The sequence below is a fragment of the Denticeps clupeoides genome, chromosome 9 (genome assembly GCF_900700375.1).
Source record: "Denticeps clupeoides chromosome 9, fDenClu1.1, whole genome shotgun sequence".
In the NCBI taxonomy this organism is placed as follows: Eukaryota; Metazoa; Chordata; class Actinopteri; order Clupeiformes; family Denticipitidae; genus Denticeps; species Denticeps clupeoides.
The window spans coordinates 15,696,939-15,716,897 of NC_041715.1; the positions used below are offsets into that span (position 1 = coordinate 15,696,939).

The 19,959-nt window shown below is 42.6% G+C and overlaps 1 protein-coding gene across 5 annotated transcripts in view; it reads left to right on the forward strand.

Annotated features, from left to right (window-relative positions):
• The window catches only part of osbpl6 (oxysterol binding protein-like 6), a 39,774-nt gene that overhangs the window by 14,896 nt on the left and 4,919 nt on the right, over positions 1-19,959 (forward strand). For 3 of the 5 annotated variants that reach the window (XM_028990610.1, XM_028990609.1, XM_028990614.1), the window contains 16 exons: positions 4,254-4,376; positions 4,521-4,574; positions 5,574-5,687; positions 5,771-5,941; positions 7,232-7,361; positions 9,876-9,979; positions 10,513-10,605; positions 11,438-11,470; positions 12,246-12,414; positions 12,990-13,120; positions 14,285-14,392; positions 15,188-15,322; positions 16,426-16,513; positions 18,418-18,671; positions 19,246-19,383; positions 19,805-19,868. In XM_028990610.1, the coding sequence (XP_028846443.1) occupies positions 4,254-4,376; positions 4,521-4,574; positions 5,574-5,687; positions 5,771-5,941; positions 7,232-7,361; positions 9,876-9,979; positions 10,513-10,605; positions 11,438-11,470; positions 12,246-12,414; positions 12,990-13,120; positions 14,285-14,392; positions 15,188-15,322; positions 16,426-16,513; positions 18,418-18,671; positions 19,246-19,383; positions 19,805-19,868 (1,909 nt within the window). The remainder of the gene's footprint in view (positions 1-4,253; positions 4,377-4,520; positions 4,575-5,573; positions 5,688-5,770; positions 5,942-7,231; positions 7,362-9,875; positions 9,980-10,512; positions 10,606-11,437; positions 11,471-12,245; positions 12,415-12,989; positions 13,121-14,284; positions 14,393-15,187; positions 15,323-16,425; positions 16,514-18,417; positions 18,672-19,245; positions 19,384-19,804; positions 19,869-19,959) is intronic. The other 2 variants (XM_028990611.1, XM_028990612.1) reach the window with 2 other exon arrangements.

Sequence of the window (19,959 nt, forward strand, 5' to 3'; positions counted from 1 at the left end):
CTATTGAACGGATGATTTTGGTTGATTTATGGGTGGTAGTAGTCTAGTAACACTATCCACTAAAGCCCAGGTTCAAACCCCACTTACTACCATTGTGTCCCTGAGCAAGACACTTAACCCTGAGTGTCTCCAGGGGGACTGTCCCTGTCACTACTGATTGTAAGTCACTATGGATGAGGGCGTCTGATAAATGATGTAAATGTACATGATTTAAGTCTCGCTATACAGGTATGCCGATCAGATATGGGCCACAAAGCATCGACAAGAGCGTCTGAAATGTCATAAATGTAAATGTCTCTCACTATAGGATTCTTAAAATAACGTAATTATGACAGAATATAATTGACCAGTCTGATGTTGATAGGGAATGTGAAGTGGTTGAAGGGTTTTGTATGAGCCCTCAGGCCCGATGTCGTCTCTCTGAATTACACTCCTCCTCGTTTTATTTGTTAGGACAAAATGCTTCAGTGCGCTAATTAGCAGACATCTCCGCTGATCCCCGCTCGAGCTGAGAGGTGCTGAAATGTCTTCAGGATGGGTGGGAGATCTGTTCTGCGCCTATTTAAAAGCCGCGGAGGTGTGATAAGCATTTATCTCACCTAGTCTCTTCGGTCTCAGGCAGGGAGGAGTAAATTTGCTTATGGTGTCTGTTTGTACTCACTCACATGAGTTCTCACTCCTCAGTTCATTATTCAGCCATTTATAATTACTATACAACTGTCACAGCATATTATGCGCTCTGAAATTAAGCAAGATTATTATTTTTACTCTAATTATTATAACTACGATGCTCTGGCTCTTGAAACAGAGATAAAGTATAGCATTTTCTCATTAAAATATTAATATTTATATTATGCAAATGAATGAATTGGTTTGATAATCAGCCCTACTGGCCACCATCATCACTGCCTGTCTGTAGCTGATGCTGAGGTTTGGTGGTACAGCAGGTCCCGCGTGATTCTGTCATATCTGGCACACTGGCAGCATCTGTCACATTCGCTATTCAGCTAAACAGTGCTTAACATCCCATCCATCATCCCCGGCCTGTGCCGGTTGAGCTTCTTGAGCTAGATGCTTCCCTAGTAGCATGTTTTGGGGAGTTTCTGGTGGGGTGGCGTGAGTAAATAATTTGACTATTAATACACAGGCTTGTGTGTGTATTTGAAGCAGGACTAGCTGAAAATCTCATGTGGATATTTCCTGACAGCTGTCCCTTATCTCAGCACATAAGCAGGGCCTGTTAACAACAGGAGGCTGCGTGAAGTCTGCCTTGTGAACCGCAGATGAACCCCGCCGGGGTTCCGCCAAAGTGCTGCCGTTCTCCGCTGGCTCTGTGTGCCTTATATATTTAATTTTACACACACACACACACACGTACACACCTAAACATTTAATTTCACACCTACACAGACCCACACTGTGCCGCGCCACAAAAAAGCTACCAACATCGGCTCTCTGTGATGTCAGTGGCCCCGTTCTAACAGGGTTCCCCAAGTTCCAATCTCAGACGGGCTGTCAGACATAATCATCACGATCAGGGCTCAGTCGCTGTGTTTGTTAATGTTTCGGTAGGGATTTATCATTCAGGTCCTATTTTACAGAGTTCTCACGCTCCCCCCAACTCTCTCCACGTGGGAGCCTCTGCGGGCTGCAAAGTTGTCATGTAACAATATAACGCCACCACCGCATTTGTATTTATAGCCCTCCATTTACCTCTAAAGTGTCCCCCGAGGAGTGTTTGTCCTTTTTTCTCGGCCTCGCGGGCCACACCTGTAATGTTGATTCATTGTGGCATCAGGGTGTAATGTACTGCAGCGTTCCGTGTCACCGCGGGAGGGTCCCCTCAGGACAGGGAGAGCGTTTCTTCTGTTGTAAAAAGCGTCTAGTTCTAGTTCTGCAGGACAAACACTGTTATCTGAATCGTCAGTACGTTTTGAGTGTTAATCTGAAGCGAGTTCGGCAACGGGAGCGTTTGTGAGCTTTACAGTAATATGTATGGCCAAAGAAGATTTAAGATTTCCCTCAGGACAGCGGTGTTGCAAGATATAGAAGCAGGCTTGTGTATCATTAATTCGATGCATGTCTAAAATACATGTCTTTCAGGCTGAGGACAGGATGCGCGGGCGGTTAATTGTTGCAGAGGGAGCGATTCGTCATTCAGCGCGCAGAGCCATCGATTTATCCTTTTACAGCATGGCTCTCCCATTACCGTTTCTCCAACGTCCCGCCAGTCTGCAGAGCCGCAGCGGGACAGGATCGTTCCCGTTGGTGCATTAGGTTTATTTGAAACGCAAACAGATGACTGCGGTCAGGTAATCAGAATGATGCCTGTTGTCTGGAAAAAATGAAGATGCGTCACCTTGACAGTTGAGCAGTAGAGGAGTGATAGGGGGTCACGGGTTCAAACCCCTACCATTGTGTCCCTTAACAAGACACTTAACCCTGCGTGTCTACAGGGGGACTGTCCCTGTTACTAGTGATTGTAAGTCACTCTGGATAAGGTCGTCTGCTAAATATTGTAAATGTGGGACTAATAAATAGTTATCTAATCTTATCATATCATATGTCATATCTTATCATATCTTGGATTTCTCTTTCATTTCTGGATTTTCAGGTGCTACCATGAGCCATAATCATCAACATAAAACAATGAATAAAATCAAATATGATAGTTCACCTTTTAAAAAAATTTAATTCATAAATAAAAAGTGTCTGTGAAGATTCACAAATGTGTATTTGTCTGAAAGTTGAGTCATTGGACTTTCTTACTTTAATGTAGAGACGTTTCATTCTGCATCCTCAGATGTAAAAGAAAGTCCAGTTGCCATGACTCAACTTTCAGATAAATATATATTTTTTGGTTTTTAAATATATATATATTTAAATATTTAGATGCAGTAGTAAATTGTTGGCTGGTATAGTCTCAGTACTCTGCTTGTCAGCAGTTAAGCTCTTCAGCTCAATCGACCTCCTTTTTTGGTTACTGAAGATGCAGTGTAAGGATTATAGAATCTCGTAAAGCTTTGTCAGGAGGTCAAAAGAACGATTTGTGAGGAGCGATGATGGACGCATAAGGACATTGTGGCAAAAAAACCTCTCAGCCCTGAAACTGTGAGAGCAGATTGCAGTGGGCCTGGGTTGTGTAACAGCAACTCAGTCCGGGGGCCTGAGTAATGGTATCTACCGTACCCTCTCACCACCACCCACCCGTTCATCACGCGAGGACTCACTCGACCCCTCCTGAGCTTTCTGGCCGTTCCATCACCCCTCAGAGGGTGGGGGTAGAGGAGCCAACAGAGCTAATTACATTACGCTGCCCTTGTGTCGTGGTTCGCCACATGGCGCTAACCTGGGTCCAGCTCTGTTTGTATGAGCTGGAGAGGGCTGCAGGTAAACTTCCCTGCCCCTCCCCTGTCCTGAAATAAGCAGAACTCACAGAATCATGGGAGCAGAGAGAGCAAGGGGGGGGAAGCTAATGGAAATCAGGAGAATGCTGAGACAGCTTTAACAGCACACTGGAGAACGTTTGCTCACCCCGCCCCCTCTCGACCTTTTAATTAACACTAAATCAGCCACTGCATTACACACACTGTTGAAATGGTCATACTAGTGGTAATAACTCAAAAGAAAATCCAATTACTATCCGATTACTGTTTACCAAGTCAAACAAGGCGCTCCAACAAACCCATACACTGCTAACCATCTTTATTTACTACGCTTATTATGCAGTAAATACAGAACAGAACATTGCAAAATATTCCTTCTACTGTTAAGGGTTTGTTGGCCTGGACCACAACAAGGATTCTGGCTGCCAGTGTCAAAATGAACAGTTTGTCACTTACTTGGAGCGGCAGATGGCTGTACTCATTTATGCTGGTTATTTTTCATCAGGAGAAGCTCTGTCTGCAGTTTTCTTTATATGTGAGCATGTGACCCCCCTGAAGCAGTCGTTGTTGTTTTAGAATACGATGCAGCCATGTTTTAAGTAGGATTTCATTTAGTTGTGCTATTAAAATGTATTTAATTGCTTAATGGAGTGATGACAATAAGGGTATAACAAAAAAGGGCAGTTAGTTTCTCTTCTTTAAGGTACAGATAACTAGTGCTAAGTGGTTCTTTCCCGTTTTATGTACGTATTGTAGATCCTGAGGATCTACAGTACACTTGGAGTGTAGTGCTCTTCTTAGCGCCAGTTTGAAAGAGGTTTATGTGCATATCTAAGATGTTTATCTGTCTTTGTTTATCTCTTTTAGGAGCCTGACAGCTGGGAAATAATTGAAGGCCTGAAAATTGGCCAGACGAACGTCCAGCGGCCCGACAAGCATGAAGGTTTCATGCTGAAGAGGCGAAAATGGCCACTGAAGGGCTGGCACAAGGTGCATGACTCCACAGACTTACATTACAATTAAAGTGTAACTTTAATTACAAGTTCTCTTACTTAATTTGTAGTCATTATGTTGCCCCCTAATGACTTTAGTGTTTGTGTGCTCATTTGAGATTGTTGTTGCTTGTTTCTGCAGCGCTTTTTTGTTCTCGACAATGGGATTCTGAAGTACTCCAAATCACCCATTGATGTAAGTACACGTCTATATACACTGGAATTAGAAATGTTTTGGAGAATGAAAAACAAAAGGGCAAAAATGTTTCAGACACCATCACCAAAAGTGGGAATAATAGTCACATAACTGAGATGCATGATAAAGACAAGTACTTTAGTTTTGTTATTATTGCTTTGTTCTAATGTTATGTGTGTGTTTGTGTTTATATATATATATATATATATGTGTGTGTGTGTGTGTGTGTGTGTGTGTGTGTGTGTGTGTGTGTGTGTGTGTGTGTGTGTGTGTGTGTGTGTGTGTAAAATGTTTAAAATGGCTTCGACATTGCACATATCTCAGGGATGGAATATCAATCAGCCTGCGACTTTCCCAGAACACTGTGCAGCACGTTGGAAAAACTGATATAATGTCATTCATCCCCTCTGGGATGTCCAATGTGCTCTCATGAGAGTGGGCGTTGGCAGTCTGAATATTTGTTTGTTTTTTGCCTGTGCCTTTTGCTCAGTTACATAAATAATTACACTAAATGGACATTGTTTATGAGTTATGACACACGTCACAACAGTTACGTCAGAGTCGTTAAGGACAAGTCTAAAGTCAAGTCTGAAGTCATTGTTTGTGTGACTTAAGTGCGACTCGAGTCCCCATCTCTGCATCATGGTGCACCAGAAACACTTCAAGGGCCACAACACTCATTGCATCACCAGTTAGGCTGAAGGTCTACAGTAATCGTCCAACAAGACGTACAGATATGGATCTCCTAGCGAAGATGGATTAGTTTGCAGTGAATTGCTGGTCTGGTAGTAAGTTGTCAGGTGTAATTACCACCACACATCATTCCTACGAATGTTCCTCAAGCATTAAAGGATGAGCGTAATTCAGGATGGCCTCTAAAAGTACATAGACAGCCATCTCCATTCTATTTATAGTCTGAAGGTTCCTGCCTATAGATTGATTCAGACACATTCAGGCCCTTTGTGTTCATGTTCTGGACTGACACCACGTTTTTCATAGATTCAGAAAGGCAAGCTTCATGGTAGTATTGATGTGGGCCTGTCAGTAATGTCCATTAAGAAGAGAGCGCGCCGGATCGACCTGGACACGGAGGAGCACATCTACCATCTGAAGGTAGGAGGGGTGGGGTGGAAAACACATGCACGTGAACAGCCAGAGGTTAAAAAGAAACGTAAAAAAACATCACCTCTGTGCAGGTGAAGTCTCAGGATGTCTTCGATGCCTGGGTGTCTAAGCTCCGTCACCACCGCCTGTACCGTCAGAATGAGATTGTGCGCTCGCCCCGTGACGCCAGCCTCCGGACATTCCCACCCACCTCCAACATGGACTCGCCCCAAGCAACGCCTGCACCACAACATGAAGCCAAGGTGGGCGGTTCTTGTTAATTAAATCTGAAATTGGAAGAAACTATTTCTTACAAGGCTGTAAAAACCAATATCAAGTGTAAGAAAATACAAACATGTAACATAACTGGAACTTAAAGAAATCTAAAAACATAAATATTCAGTCAAGTGTTCTGAGATTAAATGACTGATTTGAACTTAAACTATTAATAGTAAACTGAAGTATAAGTAAAAAGAAAATGAAACAGAATTTCAAACATCAGTGGGAAATAAAGGGAATTTAAACATCATGGCAATGATAATGCTGCATTCTAGATGGAATGTTCATGTTAGTCCATCTAAATTAAGATACAGTTCCTTCTCTGGGCCTTGAGCCTTTTCTGGGAGCAGCATGATGTCTGCAAAGCCAAACTCACATGGAACAATATGAACCTCATTCACAAAATAGGAGTACAGATTGTGCACAACGTACAGACCCAGAAAGCTGTCCAATTCAACACTCAACATGGTGCCAGTTTACCGCCAGCTAAATGTATTTGTCTGATGTTTTGGTCTTTGACATACTAGAAAAAGTGCAGTATTAACAAGCTTAAAAAGCCTACATCAGTCACTAAATCGATTCCCGTCCCACACACGGAGTGCGATTAAACACTCTGGTCAAACTATAGACATAGCTCAACTATGCATGGAGGCAAAATTTTACAAAGACTATAATCCACTAAATAGATTTATCTCAAAACAGAGGCCTGTGCAGGGAAGAACCGACTGATTTCACCATTTTGTATTTCAACTCTATTGTCACAGTTTTTCAGGCAGCTTTTGTGACTACGTATGTGAAGGTGGCTGTTGTCACTCTGTCTGTGGCAGCCTGAAACTGTGCTTGTAGGTGCTGCAGAGCTGGCCCAGTTCAAACGACCAGTTTCCTGAAGAATATTGCAGAGGAAGAAATACTTTGTGTGCCCAGCAGCCGCTCCCCCTGAGAGGGCTCTTCTTCATGCCCATAATGAGATCATAACGACTTGTCTGCAGCATTAACTGGAAGAACCCATTGCCTAGATTGTCCAAGAGGACTCTTTTCAGACAGGAGTAAATATTCAATAGACAATTAAGACTCACATCCACCATGTGGGCCTGATCTGGTGGCGGTAATTGCATCACGGCAACCTCGCCACAGTTTGACTGCGTGATAATGAGATTGTTTTGTGGAGCTAAAGGGGGGAATTTGCTGCTAAATGATTGACAGCAGCACACCAACCTCTCTCTGTTGCTCTTTGTCTCTCCTTGTCTCTCTCACTATCTCTCTGTGTCTCTCAGACGAAGCCCAGCAGTTTGCCCTGGCAGCCAGCCGTGTGCAGCAGCAGCCTGCCGCCCTCCTACAGTAACGGCCAGAGCAAGGTGGCCGCGTGGCTGCAGGAGTCTGAGGAAATGGACAAGTGTGCAGAGGGTGAGATAAACCCCGCCCCTTCCTGGTTGGGTAACAACTGCACCCACTATACAGTGTGTTTGTACTCGTAACTTAGAGCAGTTTATAAGATCTAAGACAAGATGGAACCAGTTTAGGCCTTAAGGCCCGCAGAGTCTACTGACATTCAGTTCCAATTTACAACGCTTTTCAACATGACTGACCAACCAGAATCAGGGAGGGGACGGGCTTTGTAAAATAAATAGAAACCTGACATTCACAGGGAGGGAATGCAGAAGTGCAAGAATAGTTTTTTCATTGTCTGGAAACAGTAAGTGCTTGAGAAAATGAAGTCCTGGGCACAGCAACAAGAAAACCAGCAACATCATTCATTTTCATCTTAAAATAAAAAAAATGTAAAAACATCTCAATTTAATGCCTTCAAATGTCATTCAAATTCTAATGTGCATTTATTATCTTGACATTACACCATATATAGGATGGCAGAGCGGTCTAAGGCACTGCGTTCAGTTCGCAGTCTCTCCTGGAGACGTGGGTTTGAATCCCACTTCTGACAGATGATCTGTCACTGAGTAAAGTACCGTCCCCACACAATGCTCCCTGCCACCTATCACCAATGGTGATGGTTAAATGCAGAGGACATATTTCGTTGTGTCACCATGTGCTGTGCTTGACAATGACAATCACTTCACTTTCATACAGGGAGTGCAGAATTATTAGGCAAATTAGTATTTTGTCCACATCATCCTCTTCATGCATGTTGTCTTACTCCAAGCTGTATAGGCTCGAAAGCCTACTACCAATTAAGTAATGAGAAGGGGTGTGGTCTAATGACATCAACACCCTATATCAGGTGTGCATAATTATTAGGCAACTTCCTTTCCTTTGGCAAAATGGGTCAAAAGAAGGACTTGACAGGCTCAGAAAAGTCAAAAATAGTGAGATATCTTGCAGAGGGATGCAGCACTCTTAAAATTGCAAAGCTTCTGAAGCGCGATCATCGAACAATCAAGCGTTTCATTCAAAATAGTCAACAGGGTCGCAAGAAGCGTGTGGAAAAAAAACAAGGCGCAAAATAACTGGCCATGAACTGAGAAAAGTCAAGCGTGCAGCTGCCAAGATGCCACTTGCCACCAGTTTGGCCATATTTCAGAGCTGCAACATCATTGGAGTGCCCAAAAGCACAAGGTGTGCAATACTCAGAGACATGGCCAAGGTAAGAAAGGCTGAAAGACGACCACCACTGAACAAGACACACAAGCTGAAACGTCAAGACTGGGCCAAGAAATATCTCAAGACTGATTTTTCTAAGGTTTTATGGACTGATGAAATGAGAGTGAGGATGGGCCCGTGGCTGGATTGGTAAAGGGCAGAGAGCTCCAGTCCAACTCAGACGCCAGCAAGGTGGAGGTGGAGTATTGGTTTGGGCTGGTATCATCAAGATGAGCTTGTGGGGCCTTTTCGGGTTGAGGATGGAGTCAAGCTCAACTCCCAGTCCTACTGGCAGTTTCTGGAAGACAGTGGTACAGGAAGAAGTCTGCATCCTTCAAGAAAAACATGATTTTCATACAGGACAATGCTCCATCACACGCGTCCAAGTACTCCACAGCGTGGCTGGCAAGAAAGGGTATAAAAGAAGAAAAACTAATGACATGGCCTCCTTGTTCACCTGATCTGAACCCCATTGAGAACCTGTGGTCCATCATCAAATGTGAGATTTACAAGGAGGGAAAACAGTACACCTCTCTGAACAGTGTCTGGGAGGCTGTGGTTGCTGCTGCACGCAATGTTGATGGTGAGCAGATCAAAACACTGACAGAATCCATGGATGGCAGGCTTTTGAGTGTCCTTGCAAAGAAAGGTGGCTATATTGGTCGCTGATTTGTTTTTGTTTTGTTTTTGAATGTCAGAAATGTATATTTGTGAATGTGGAGATGTTATATTGGTTTCACTGGTAAAAATAAATCATAGAAATGGGTATATATTTGTTTTTTGTTAAGTTGCCTAATAATTAGGCACAGTAAAAGTCACCTGCACACACAGATATCCCCCTAAAATAGCTAAAAATAAAAACAAACTAAAAACTACTTCCAAAAACATTTAGCTTTGATATTAATGAGTTTTTTGGGTTCATTGAGAACATGGTTGTTGATTCCTCAAAAATACAATTCCTCAAAAATACAACTTGCCTAATAATTCTGCACTTCCTGTATATAATAGCAAACAACACAAAAAGTGAACTGTTCCAGTTTTGTGAATAAATTTTGTGCAGAATTCAAGCATTCCAGTTTTCTTTTATAGCTGTTCTACTTCTTGTTAGCTTGGAAATGAAATCTGTCTTAAAATCTGTCAGCTCTTTTAAACTTTACTTTACTAAAACCTGCACTAATATTTAAATTTCTCAAAGCTGTAGCTGTCGTGGGTGTTGTAAAAATGACCAATGAAACTTTTTTAATGAGGTAAAGGGCTGAAAATGTCAAATATATTTTGTCCCTCATGGCCAATTACCAAGTGTCTTTCATTTTTTTCTCCCAGAACTTGCTCACTGCCAGTCCAGCCTGATGGAGCTCAGCAGGCTGTTGCAGAGTCTGGAGGTCCTGCAGAGGACCCAGTCCGCACCCAACTTCACCGACATGCAGGTATGCCCCCCCCCCTCCTGCTGCCACAGGCAGGGCTTCCTCTGGCTGCAGCCTGGCCGAGGGACGTTTTTTTGTAAGCGGATATCTGGTGTGTCCTGAGGTCACAGTTGCACAGACATGATGGAGGAGGGTGACTCAGGCCCTCATGGCCAAATCGCATAAGGCCCACTCCGTTTCACAGGCCTACACCCACATGACTCTCTGGGGGGTGCGAAAGGAACAAAATAAGTCACCTATTGTACTTCTGTTTTCTTTGTCTTATGAGCATCATATTAACTTTTATTGCAAATGTTACTTTATCACAATCATGCAACCACTCCATTTATCTTGCAAGTTCACCATTTTGCATTTCATCGTTATGTTTCAGCAAATTCACCATTACATCACTGCATAGACAAAACTCATATTTCATTGTATATGATGTTCTTTTTTCCCATTGCTAATGTTTTACTTGCAGTTCTTTACTGTCATGACTTCTTTATGTCTTCTTATTAACCCCCTCTTCATTATTCTTATCCATGTCTGTAACATAGACCAATTGTGTAGATTTATCAAAGAAAGACAAGCGTGTGAGCAGAAGATGGAGAACAAAAAGTGTCAGCAAAGATGCAAAAATGCAACTGCAGGTACTTTTCTTCTTTCTTACTGGATAGCAGTTGTCTCAGATGGGTCTTTGGCAGCGTTTCATTGGTGTAGGATAGAGCGAGACCAAGGTCAACCATCAGGAAGGGAGGTGTAATTGCTAGGGTTTGGTTTTGCCCTCTATTGATTGTCTTTCATTGAAAATGTCTCAATTATTCAATATTTGAAGATGCATGTGAACACGATTTTCAGCAGTGATGTATAGGCCACAAAAAAAAGGTTTTCTGTGTGTCAGTGTTCTTTTGTTATTGCAATGAATGGTCTGACAGCATGGTCTCATGTTCATCACGTGGTTAAAAACATGGATCTCGTTTTTTTTTTTTCTCAAAGTTTATCGGCCAAACATTAGCTGTTTCACAGCATTGAGGTTTGCCGCCATGAGGCCAGATCCTCGCATTTTCATAAATGGGTCCTTTAACAGTAAAAAAAAGCCCCTCCAGTGTACAGTGCTGCTGAGAAAGATATGAACTCCTCTCCAGGCCTCACGGGGACCATTAATATGAGTCACCGGTGTGGAGGGAGACCGGAGCATTATTCATCCTTGGAAGTCCATTAAGAATGAGTGAAATGTAGTATTTTTAGCTAGACTCTTCTAGAGGGATTTCTATGTATTTTAACACCTCGCATTTATGGCCTATCTGCTATCTGTTTATTTTGGATTTTGTGTGTGTTTGGCATGACTGTGTATATTTGATTATTTCAGTTTTTGTGTTTGGTGTGCATGTTCCATTTTCAGTCATAGTTATTTTTCTCATTGAAAAATCGTTTCTCTGGAACAGTAAATCTGTTCTGTTTGGTTCTCATGCCCACCCACAGGTACACTCATTATCTCAATCAAGAAGGGCTAAAGTAAGCACCGTCCACATCCGGACACTCTGGTCCACCTAACACACTATAACATTCACTCTGAGTCTCTGCTCTACTCACGGCCAATAGTCTAAACAGGCTTTCACAAGAAAACAGTCTCCTCTTTTACATGTATCATAGCAGCAAGGCAGTACCTGTAGCGACTCACTGCTTTACGGCGAGTAGAAAACCGATTGGCTCTGAAAGTATCCAAAGTGAATGTGAGTCTCTGTCTGCTTCGAGGCAGTGCCTCTGAGTGCCCTCTTCACCCTTTACGGTCATGAGCATGGTTGTGTGGTGGAATCGTTTTGGTTCCATTGCCCACCTATGTGTCTCTCTCTCTCTCTCTCTCTCTCTCTCTCTCTCTCCGTCGGTGTGGTTTGTGTGGCAGCCATGTTGTAATACCACAGGTCAACTCAGCAAGATGACACCCAAAAGACCTAGATGGGCCCAAACTGCCATTAGTGGCTTTTCTCATTGTGCACCTTCTGCTGGAGGCGGGATTTATTCATCAGAGCCGGTAAAAGTTGTTTTTTGCTGATTTGAATTTAATTGTTGGTTTTAGCCAGTAAGAACGAGCCTCTTCTCCACCAGGTTGTGTACAATGGTTAATGTCATCTTGTTGCGTCGACCTTCGGCTTAATCAGATCTTGAGCAGACAAAGGGCAGCGTTTGGGCTTGCATGCTTACGTACCGGTGTCTCTGTTGGCCGTGGTCCACCGTATCCCTGCATGCACTGCTCTTGCATTGATGGCACTGCCATCTTGCCTCCCTTCAGGTCCCTCACAGCGCAAGCATGTCCCCAGTCCGGCTGCACGCATCTAATCCGAACCTGTGCGCTGAATTAGCAGACTACCAGACTCCTGTCCCTCGCCTCACTGACACCATTGAGTGTCCCGCCGATTATATCAAACTCCAGGAAGACTTCTGCGCCATTGCCCAGAAAGGTAAGAAGTAGGCCTAAATTCTGTAGTTCGATTGATCCTGTGTTGATGTATAGACATTGAAATCTGTGATTGATGAATTTTATAGCAGGAAAATTAAGGCAATTTTCAGCAGTGATGTTAAAATTGTCACTGTACAAAATACAACTTTATTTAAGGTTGCTTTATTAATTATAAGATTTTCCTTCTCATCAATTTGAATATTATGATAAGATCATAAAGAATGGCCCTGTTATATGGCCCCATTTTGGCATGTCACAGGATTCTTTGTGATTTCCACCCTTTGTTCTGGTTATTTGTTCTTTTGCCTGATTCTGGCATACATTTTGTTGCCTAATGCTGCAGTTAAATAAATTACTTTTAGCTAGGTCATTAGCACTTTGTGTTAGTAAGCTTCTGGAGTTCTGGAGCTATTTTGGTTTGTTACGTCAAGTAAGTTAAAAGGTAAATACAGTCATATGATATTTCTTTCCTTTTCAGAAAAGAAACTTGTTTATGGAACTGTAAGAGAATGTACCAACAGTGAAATGTATGTGTTGGGTGTTATCTGGAACCAAGACGATTTATTTCTATTTCAGTCCACGCCCTCTTGAAGTCTGCCTTCAACACCGTAGCCATTGAGAAGGAGAAAATCAAGCAGGTCTTATCTGACCAAGAGCAGGCCGGCCAGTCAGCACAGGTCATTACCCTTCGAAAGTCTTTATCACAGGTGAGTGAAACCACCAGGGCGTGGGTTGTTGTTATTTTATATATATAGTTATATAGTTATATTTGTATGTGACCAATCATGGAGCCTAGTTTATTTTTTAGGAAGTAAAAAACCTCACCACCTGAAAGGTTAACTCAGTTGTTCAGTCAAAAGGTTCATATCAAATCAAAATTAGATTTTCTAAACCTGGACTACACACCTCTGCAACATTTGCACCATAATGAGGAGTTGAAAGTACATAATCATTACGCAAATAGGAAAATAGGTTAGTGTTAAACTGCAAACGACTGTTCCAATGAATTTGCTGGATTATTCTGGATGGTTCGTAAGGAGACCTGTATTATTACATCAGTATGTGATACAGCATTTATGGGGTTTATAGCCACTACATAATGTATCGTTTGAGATGGGAGAGGAGAGGAGAGCTGGTTAATTAACTTGCATTATCTCGGGCAGTGTAATTGGAAATAAGATTAACTCTGCTTTTAATGTGCAGAGAGTACAGAGGGAGACTGTAGGATAATAATAAGAGCGTCATAGATGGAGCTGAAGTGGTCAAACACTTAACAGAATCTTTAGGAAAGTAGGTTTATTTTTTTAAGTACTTTTTGTCAGTGGAGGCTCACAGCCCATACATGTATGACAGTATATTTCTTCTTCTTCTTCTTTTGTTTTCCTCTAAAATGCCGATATTTGACAGACTGCACCTTTTTATCTAAAACACTCTCAACATGATTTCACAATTCATTAAACAGTTCATTGAAAATTAGTTTGAGTCAATTGGTGACTGATTCTGCCCAAAGCATGGTGTAGCTTTTGGTGTATGGAAGTCATCTAGTAGTGTATTATTATGTATGGTGATTGGATTCATGTGGAATCTGAGCATGTAAAAGACCAACAGTGAGCCAAAAGAATGGCAGAATGAAGAGTATGAATCATTGCACCAGTGTCGCCAAGTGCTGTTGTGTCTAGATTTCATGATTCTTATGGCGGGTTTTTCCAGTCACCCTGATGTCTAGACAATATTTATATAGACAAATACACACACATATTGCACTCTTCTGGTATTACTATCTTTCGAACCACTTTCACATTCTTACTGCATTTCATCCCATGGGTCTTAAGCGGAAAACCTGATGTTTTGTTGTAATTTTGTGAATACAGGCCCTGTCCCAGAATGCTGAGCTTCGTACCCGTCTGAATCGCATCCACTCTGAGTCGGTACTGTCTGAGCAAGTGGTCAGTGTGAACATCATCCAAAGCCCCGACGAGGTGATTGCATCCGATCCGACAGCTCCGCTCATTTGTCTTGGTGTTACGTTTCTGCAGACACAACACTGGGGGTGTTCACATTTGCCTGAGCCCTCATCAGACATGATTGTAGTACTGTTCATCCTATATATTTTTAATAATAAACATTTTTTATAATAAAATAAAAAATGAATAGAATATTGTTTAGTGGTGATGAGTTTTATTTGTAAGCTGTATGTTGAAATGTTGAAAGATGGTTAAACCTTCCAGTTTGTTTCTATCTTGGTCATTCTCAGAACGTTACTCAATGTAAGACCGCAATTTATTCGTCTCTTTTTCTCTAAGAATGTGAAAGTATTTTAAATAGATGTAGTAAACATTCACCAGAGTGGCCGAGGGCGTGGAACTGGGGCAGGGGATGAACATGAAGGCAAAAACCAGGTCCACTGACATCATTGGTTTCTGTTCCTCTGTAGACAGCAGTTTTAGCTCTTACAATCATGCACATCAATCACCACAGAAAGCGAGAGCTACTCTCTTTATTCAGGATCTGCATTCTGCGCAGGCATGAATGTACATTCAGTGATCTGTGCTTACCACAACAGTCATCCCAGACGGTGAAACTCGAGACGCAATTCAAAAGCTTGACATCGAGGGATGGTCCCGGGATGCAGGGGGAAGAGATTAAACTGCTGCTGAAATGTCTTCTAGATCCAGGGCAGTGGGAAACCCGGCAGGTTACTGGCAGCAGAGCAGGGAGACGACACCTCATTATCATCAAACCCGGCCACGCCGTGTCTTTCTTTCTCTTCCCAGCACGAGCAGATCCACGTGGGAATCCCCCTCACGCAGCAGGCCTCCAACGAGAGCCGCCTCTCCATGTCCGAGTCGGTGTCCGAGTTCTTTGACGCACAGGAAGTGCTGCTGTCAGCGAGCTCATCTGAGAATGAGGTGAGGACAAGTAAAAATGTGGGAGGCGGAGAAGGAAGATGAGGCAAGAGGGAGGCCGCAGGAACCAGCATGGAAGGTCTGCTGGATCTCCTAATGGAGCTCAATAAATCCTGGGTCCCGTTAGTTAGAGCCTAGCGAGACGTTAAGGAGGAACAACAATACACCCCCATCACAGCCTGCCTCTCCTTGTAGCGATATGTCATCGAGAGGACCCGTCGCCCTGTTGTTTTCCCTCCAGTGGTGTTTTTTTTTCTGTGTTGTCTCCTCTCCTGCTGAGCCTGCGTTTAGAACAATAAAATCCCATTTCTGCCCCAGGTGTTGTCCTCTATACACCTCGACATCTGAGTACATTCACAGAATCCACCGTTACAGTGCAACACAAAGCCCAATTGCTTCGCTGGCTTCCGTTCTGTTTTTAATGCACCTAAGTCACATGATGTGCTGAGATGGTCTTAATGTTGTTCTGTGAAATTCTACACTAGATGCTACTGAGAGGCCACACACTAAGCACTGCCATTAAGATAATAAAGTGGCATGTGAGCACTAATAAAAGAACACTTGCAGGTGCTGATGGTTCAGCGAATACATAGGCAGTATAGGCAGGTAACTTAATAATTGAAAAATTATTAATAACGAGACCATCAATGTGCCTCGGCTCATTTTCTCCAGTCTGTCTTACTGTACTTGGCTATTGTTCCTAAGTGTATTCCCTCAGTTGGTGTTTGGAGACCCAAATCTACCATAGGTGTGTGTTTTGGGTGGATATCTGGCAACTGAAGGTCTTACATATTATTTATTTCATTTAAACAGTGTGTTATCATCTTGGAAGATATCATTATGAAGGGGATCAGTGGCACTGTCCACGTCATGCTTGAACAATTACTCCACTCAGTTTTCATATATATATTATATTATTCCTTTTTTGTTTCAGTTATTTTCTAGTATTCTTTATCCATAAAACGTGCAGCACAGTGACTGCAGCAGAATCCATGGAAGAAAGAAAGCCAGCCGCTGCCTGCTTCCTGCACTCTCGTGGCCGGGATTCTGGATTCTGGATTGAGAGCTCCAGACTCAGGCCGCTGTCTCTTGTCTGTCTTCCTCAGGCATCGGACGATGAGTCATACGTCAGCGATGTGAGCGATAACATTTCGGAGGACAATGCCAGCGTCACGGATATCGTTTCCAGACAAAGTAGGCGCCCTCTCTGTCTTTGTCCCGGTGTTCCATTAGAGTGGGAGACTAATGTGATGGAGTGAGTGGGGATGGTCGGGGGAGGGTGGAGGGACCCTGTGTGATCGCCTCCTCTACCTCTACTCGGATGGTGCCCACCCCGACTTGCACTTTCATAATTACAGCCCTCTCTGTCTCCACCTCTTCCATTAGCTGAGTCTTGCTCTGGGGCGTAACTGTGTGTAACAGCAAATGCAAAAAATCCCAAAAAATGAATTTTCACGAACAGTCGCTGTTCAAACTCAACAATATACCCTAAAAAAAAAAAAAAAAAAAAAAAAAAAAAAAAAATATATATATATATATATATATATATATATATATATATATATATATATATATATATTAGAGGTGGGCATAGATTAATTTTCTTAATCTAGATTAATCTCACTGTAATCTTGGAACTAATCTAGATTAATCTCACTGTAATCTAAATTAATCTAGATTCATCTATATTTTAGATTAATCTACATTAATCTAGATTAAAATGGCTAATTTGAATTCTGCCGAAGGCATTCAGAATATGTGTGCTACCCAAATAATGACTAAAAGTAAGTCTTTGAGAACGGGTTTCTCAAGCCAGGTGGCGCGTTAGACCAGGGGCTCATCTCCTGTTTCCAAAATGCATCACAAACTGCTTGAGAAAGCTGTTCTACTATGATAGCTGGTGATGAAAATAAATGATGTTCAATAAGATGTACTTGGGTTTACCAACTGTTTAAATAGCTGCATCCATGTTACCACGTCACGTTTGATGTGGTAATTTCACAGTTCGAAGACTCGTTCTTGCCCCCTACGGTGCAATTCGGCTAGGTATACATCCGCGCTAAAGTATCAAGGTGAAAGTCATCATAGTGTAGTGGTTCTTCTTCTGCGTTGTGTAACTTTTTGATATCGTTTCTTGAACCACAAATGATGAGCTGACACCCAATATATTTTCTGTGCAAAGTGTATTCTGTACAAAAAGCAAGGTCGCGTCACACATCGCGTCACACATCGCGTCTTTCTGCACCTCTCTCTACAATATACGGTATTAAAAGAACATAAAAAAAATATTAACAAAATAACACACATGCAAAATATTCCTAATATGTACATGAATTAAAATTAAAGAAATAACTTTTTGCACACAAACCCCACGCAGCTCTCACAGCTCACGCCATGTGTCCAAGAGACCTGAACTTGGTCTCAAAAACAAAATAAAAGTCTTTAGGAAATAATAAACTAAAAGACACAAGAAAGAAGAAATATACTTATAAATCTAGTGTAACCATTTAACTCCGGCACAATAGCTTGTGTAGTATAGACCCAGCTCCCAACCCAACATTGTGAATAGATTAACGGCGATATTTTTTTTAGCGCCGATAAGAGTCTCACGTTAACGCAGCACGTTAACGCCGATAACGGCCCACCACTAATTTATATATATATGTTTTTTATAACAGTATACAGAATATTACAGAAATGTTATTCAAAATATTTATTCTGTTCCATTCTATATGTTCTGTGGGGCAGTGGTGGCCTAGCGGGGAAAGGAAGGGGACGCCTTTTGTGGCTACCCACTACTCACTAAGGGTCAAGGGTTAAATGCAGAGGACATATTTTGTTCACTGTGTGCTGTGTTTGTGTATCACAATGACAAAGTGGCATGACATGACAAATTCTGTAGAAAAAAAGGTTGTTTTATAGGTGTAATGGTAATTTATGCAAACATATAACTGTATCACAATACAAATCCTATAATGAATTCATTGAAATAATTTCAGACTAAGAAGGCGACAGGTGCATAGTCATGACTTTATGTACTTTTGTAAATCTGACCCCATGTGAGCCTGTGTACTGATCCTCTGCCGACTGAATTCCAGTGCCAAATGGGGATTTGACGGGAGGCACTTTCCGCAACGGCCGTCGCACCTGCCTCCCCGCCCCCTCGCCGGACACTACCAACATCAACCTGTGGAACATCCTGAGGAACAACATAGGGAAGGACCTGTCGAAGGTGTCCATGCCGGTGGAACTGAACGAGCCGCTCAACACGCTGCAGCACATGTGTGAGGAGCTGGAGTACACCGAGCTGCTGGACAAGGCGGCCGACACCAACGACCCCTTCGAGCGCATGGTACCCCACGTTACCCGCGCTTAACCCTTCACACTTGCATACCTCATAGACACGCTTTAAAGGTGCTTAGATGTGGGGCCGTTATCAACAGCAGTGACACTGAGGCGGTAGAAGGATGTGGCCGTGTACCCTGTCACACCAACCCTGATGGGCTTTTTACCTCGCAGCATCTGTTTAATGGTCAAAAGTCAAAGGATTTTTTTATGATATAACAGATATGAATAATAGGAGGAACTGAAATAGATCAAAATAATGCTGAGATATAAGCACAGTCTGTACCCAAAACCAGGACGCGGGTGCAGATTTGGCAATGGATCTGCCCACGCGATGTAGGAACCCTCAGTCGTGCGGTTTTGGCACGAAGAGCCCACAGACGAGCGCCGCAGTTGGCCTCATTAAGTCGGCTTCTTTTCCTTCCAAATAGCCTAATTTCAGTCAAAGGCTCAGATTCGTTCGAAAGCCTTTTACATTCATTGATCCAGTCTCTATTTATCTGTTTAATGCATGCTGTTGTTCTTCGACTGCGATAGAAATAAATAAGTAAATGCTCGGCGGATATCCCTCTTCCCTCTAGGTGATTGTTGCTGCGTTTGCTGTCTCAGGATATTCCTCGACATATTACAGAGCGGGAAGTAAGCCATTCAACCCTTTACTTGGAGAGACGTATGAATGTATACGAGAGGACAAGGGGTTTTGCTTCTTCTCTGAACAGGTAGGCCTGTGATAGTGTCTCTGATGTGACTGTCCACAACACAAGCAGGGTCTTGTCTTCCGCTCTTTTTATGGCATGCCTTCTCCTCTGAGAGGTCACTGCGCACTTAGCGGTCGGATCTGCAGTGGTGTCGCCCAGGGCGTACCCTTTAGCACTGTCTATCATGCGGCTCAGCGCTCGTACATGTGCTGTGAAAGCCAAATACATATTTCATGATCTAATACTGCAGATCAACAGATTATTGACATGTCGTGTAACCAGAACGAAGTGTAGTTTTTATTTCTTTCTTTCTCAGTATCCTACAGCACAAGGCTTTGGCGCAATGTCATTAATTTGGATTTTCATTTAGCAATGTATATAGCAATATGTACATGTCTTCAATAGGTACACTGAGCATAGAACTTTGCTCTTTTTCGTAAAGGTCAGCCACCATCCACCAATCTCCGCTTGTCACTGTGAATCCAAAAATTTCACCTTCTGGCAGGGTAAGGCACAGTCTTTGTATTTTTCACAGACCAGCTGTGGAAAATAGATGTGGTCTGAATATCTTCTGATACCGTAGTTGTAGATAAGATC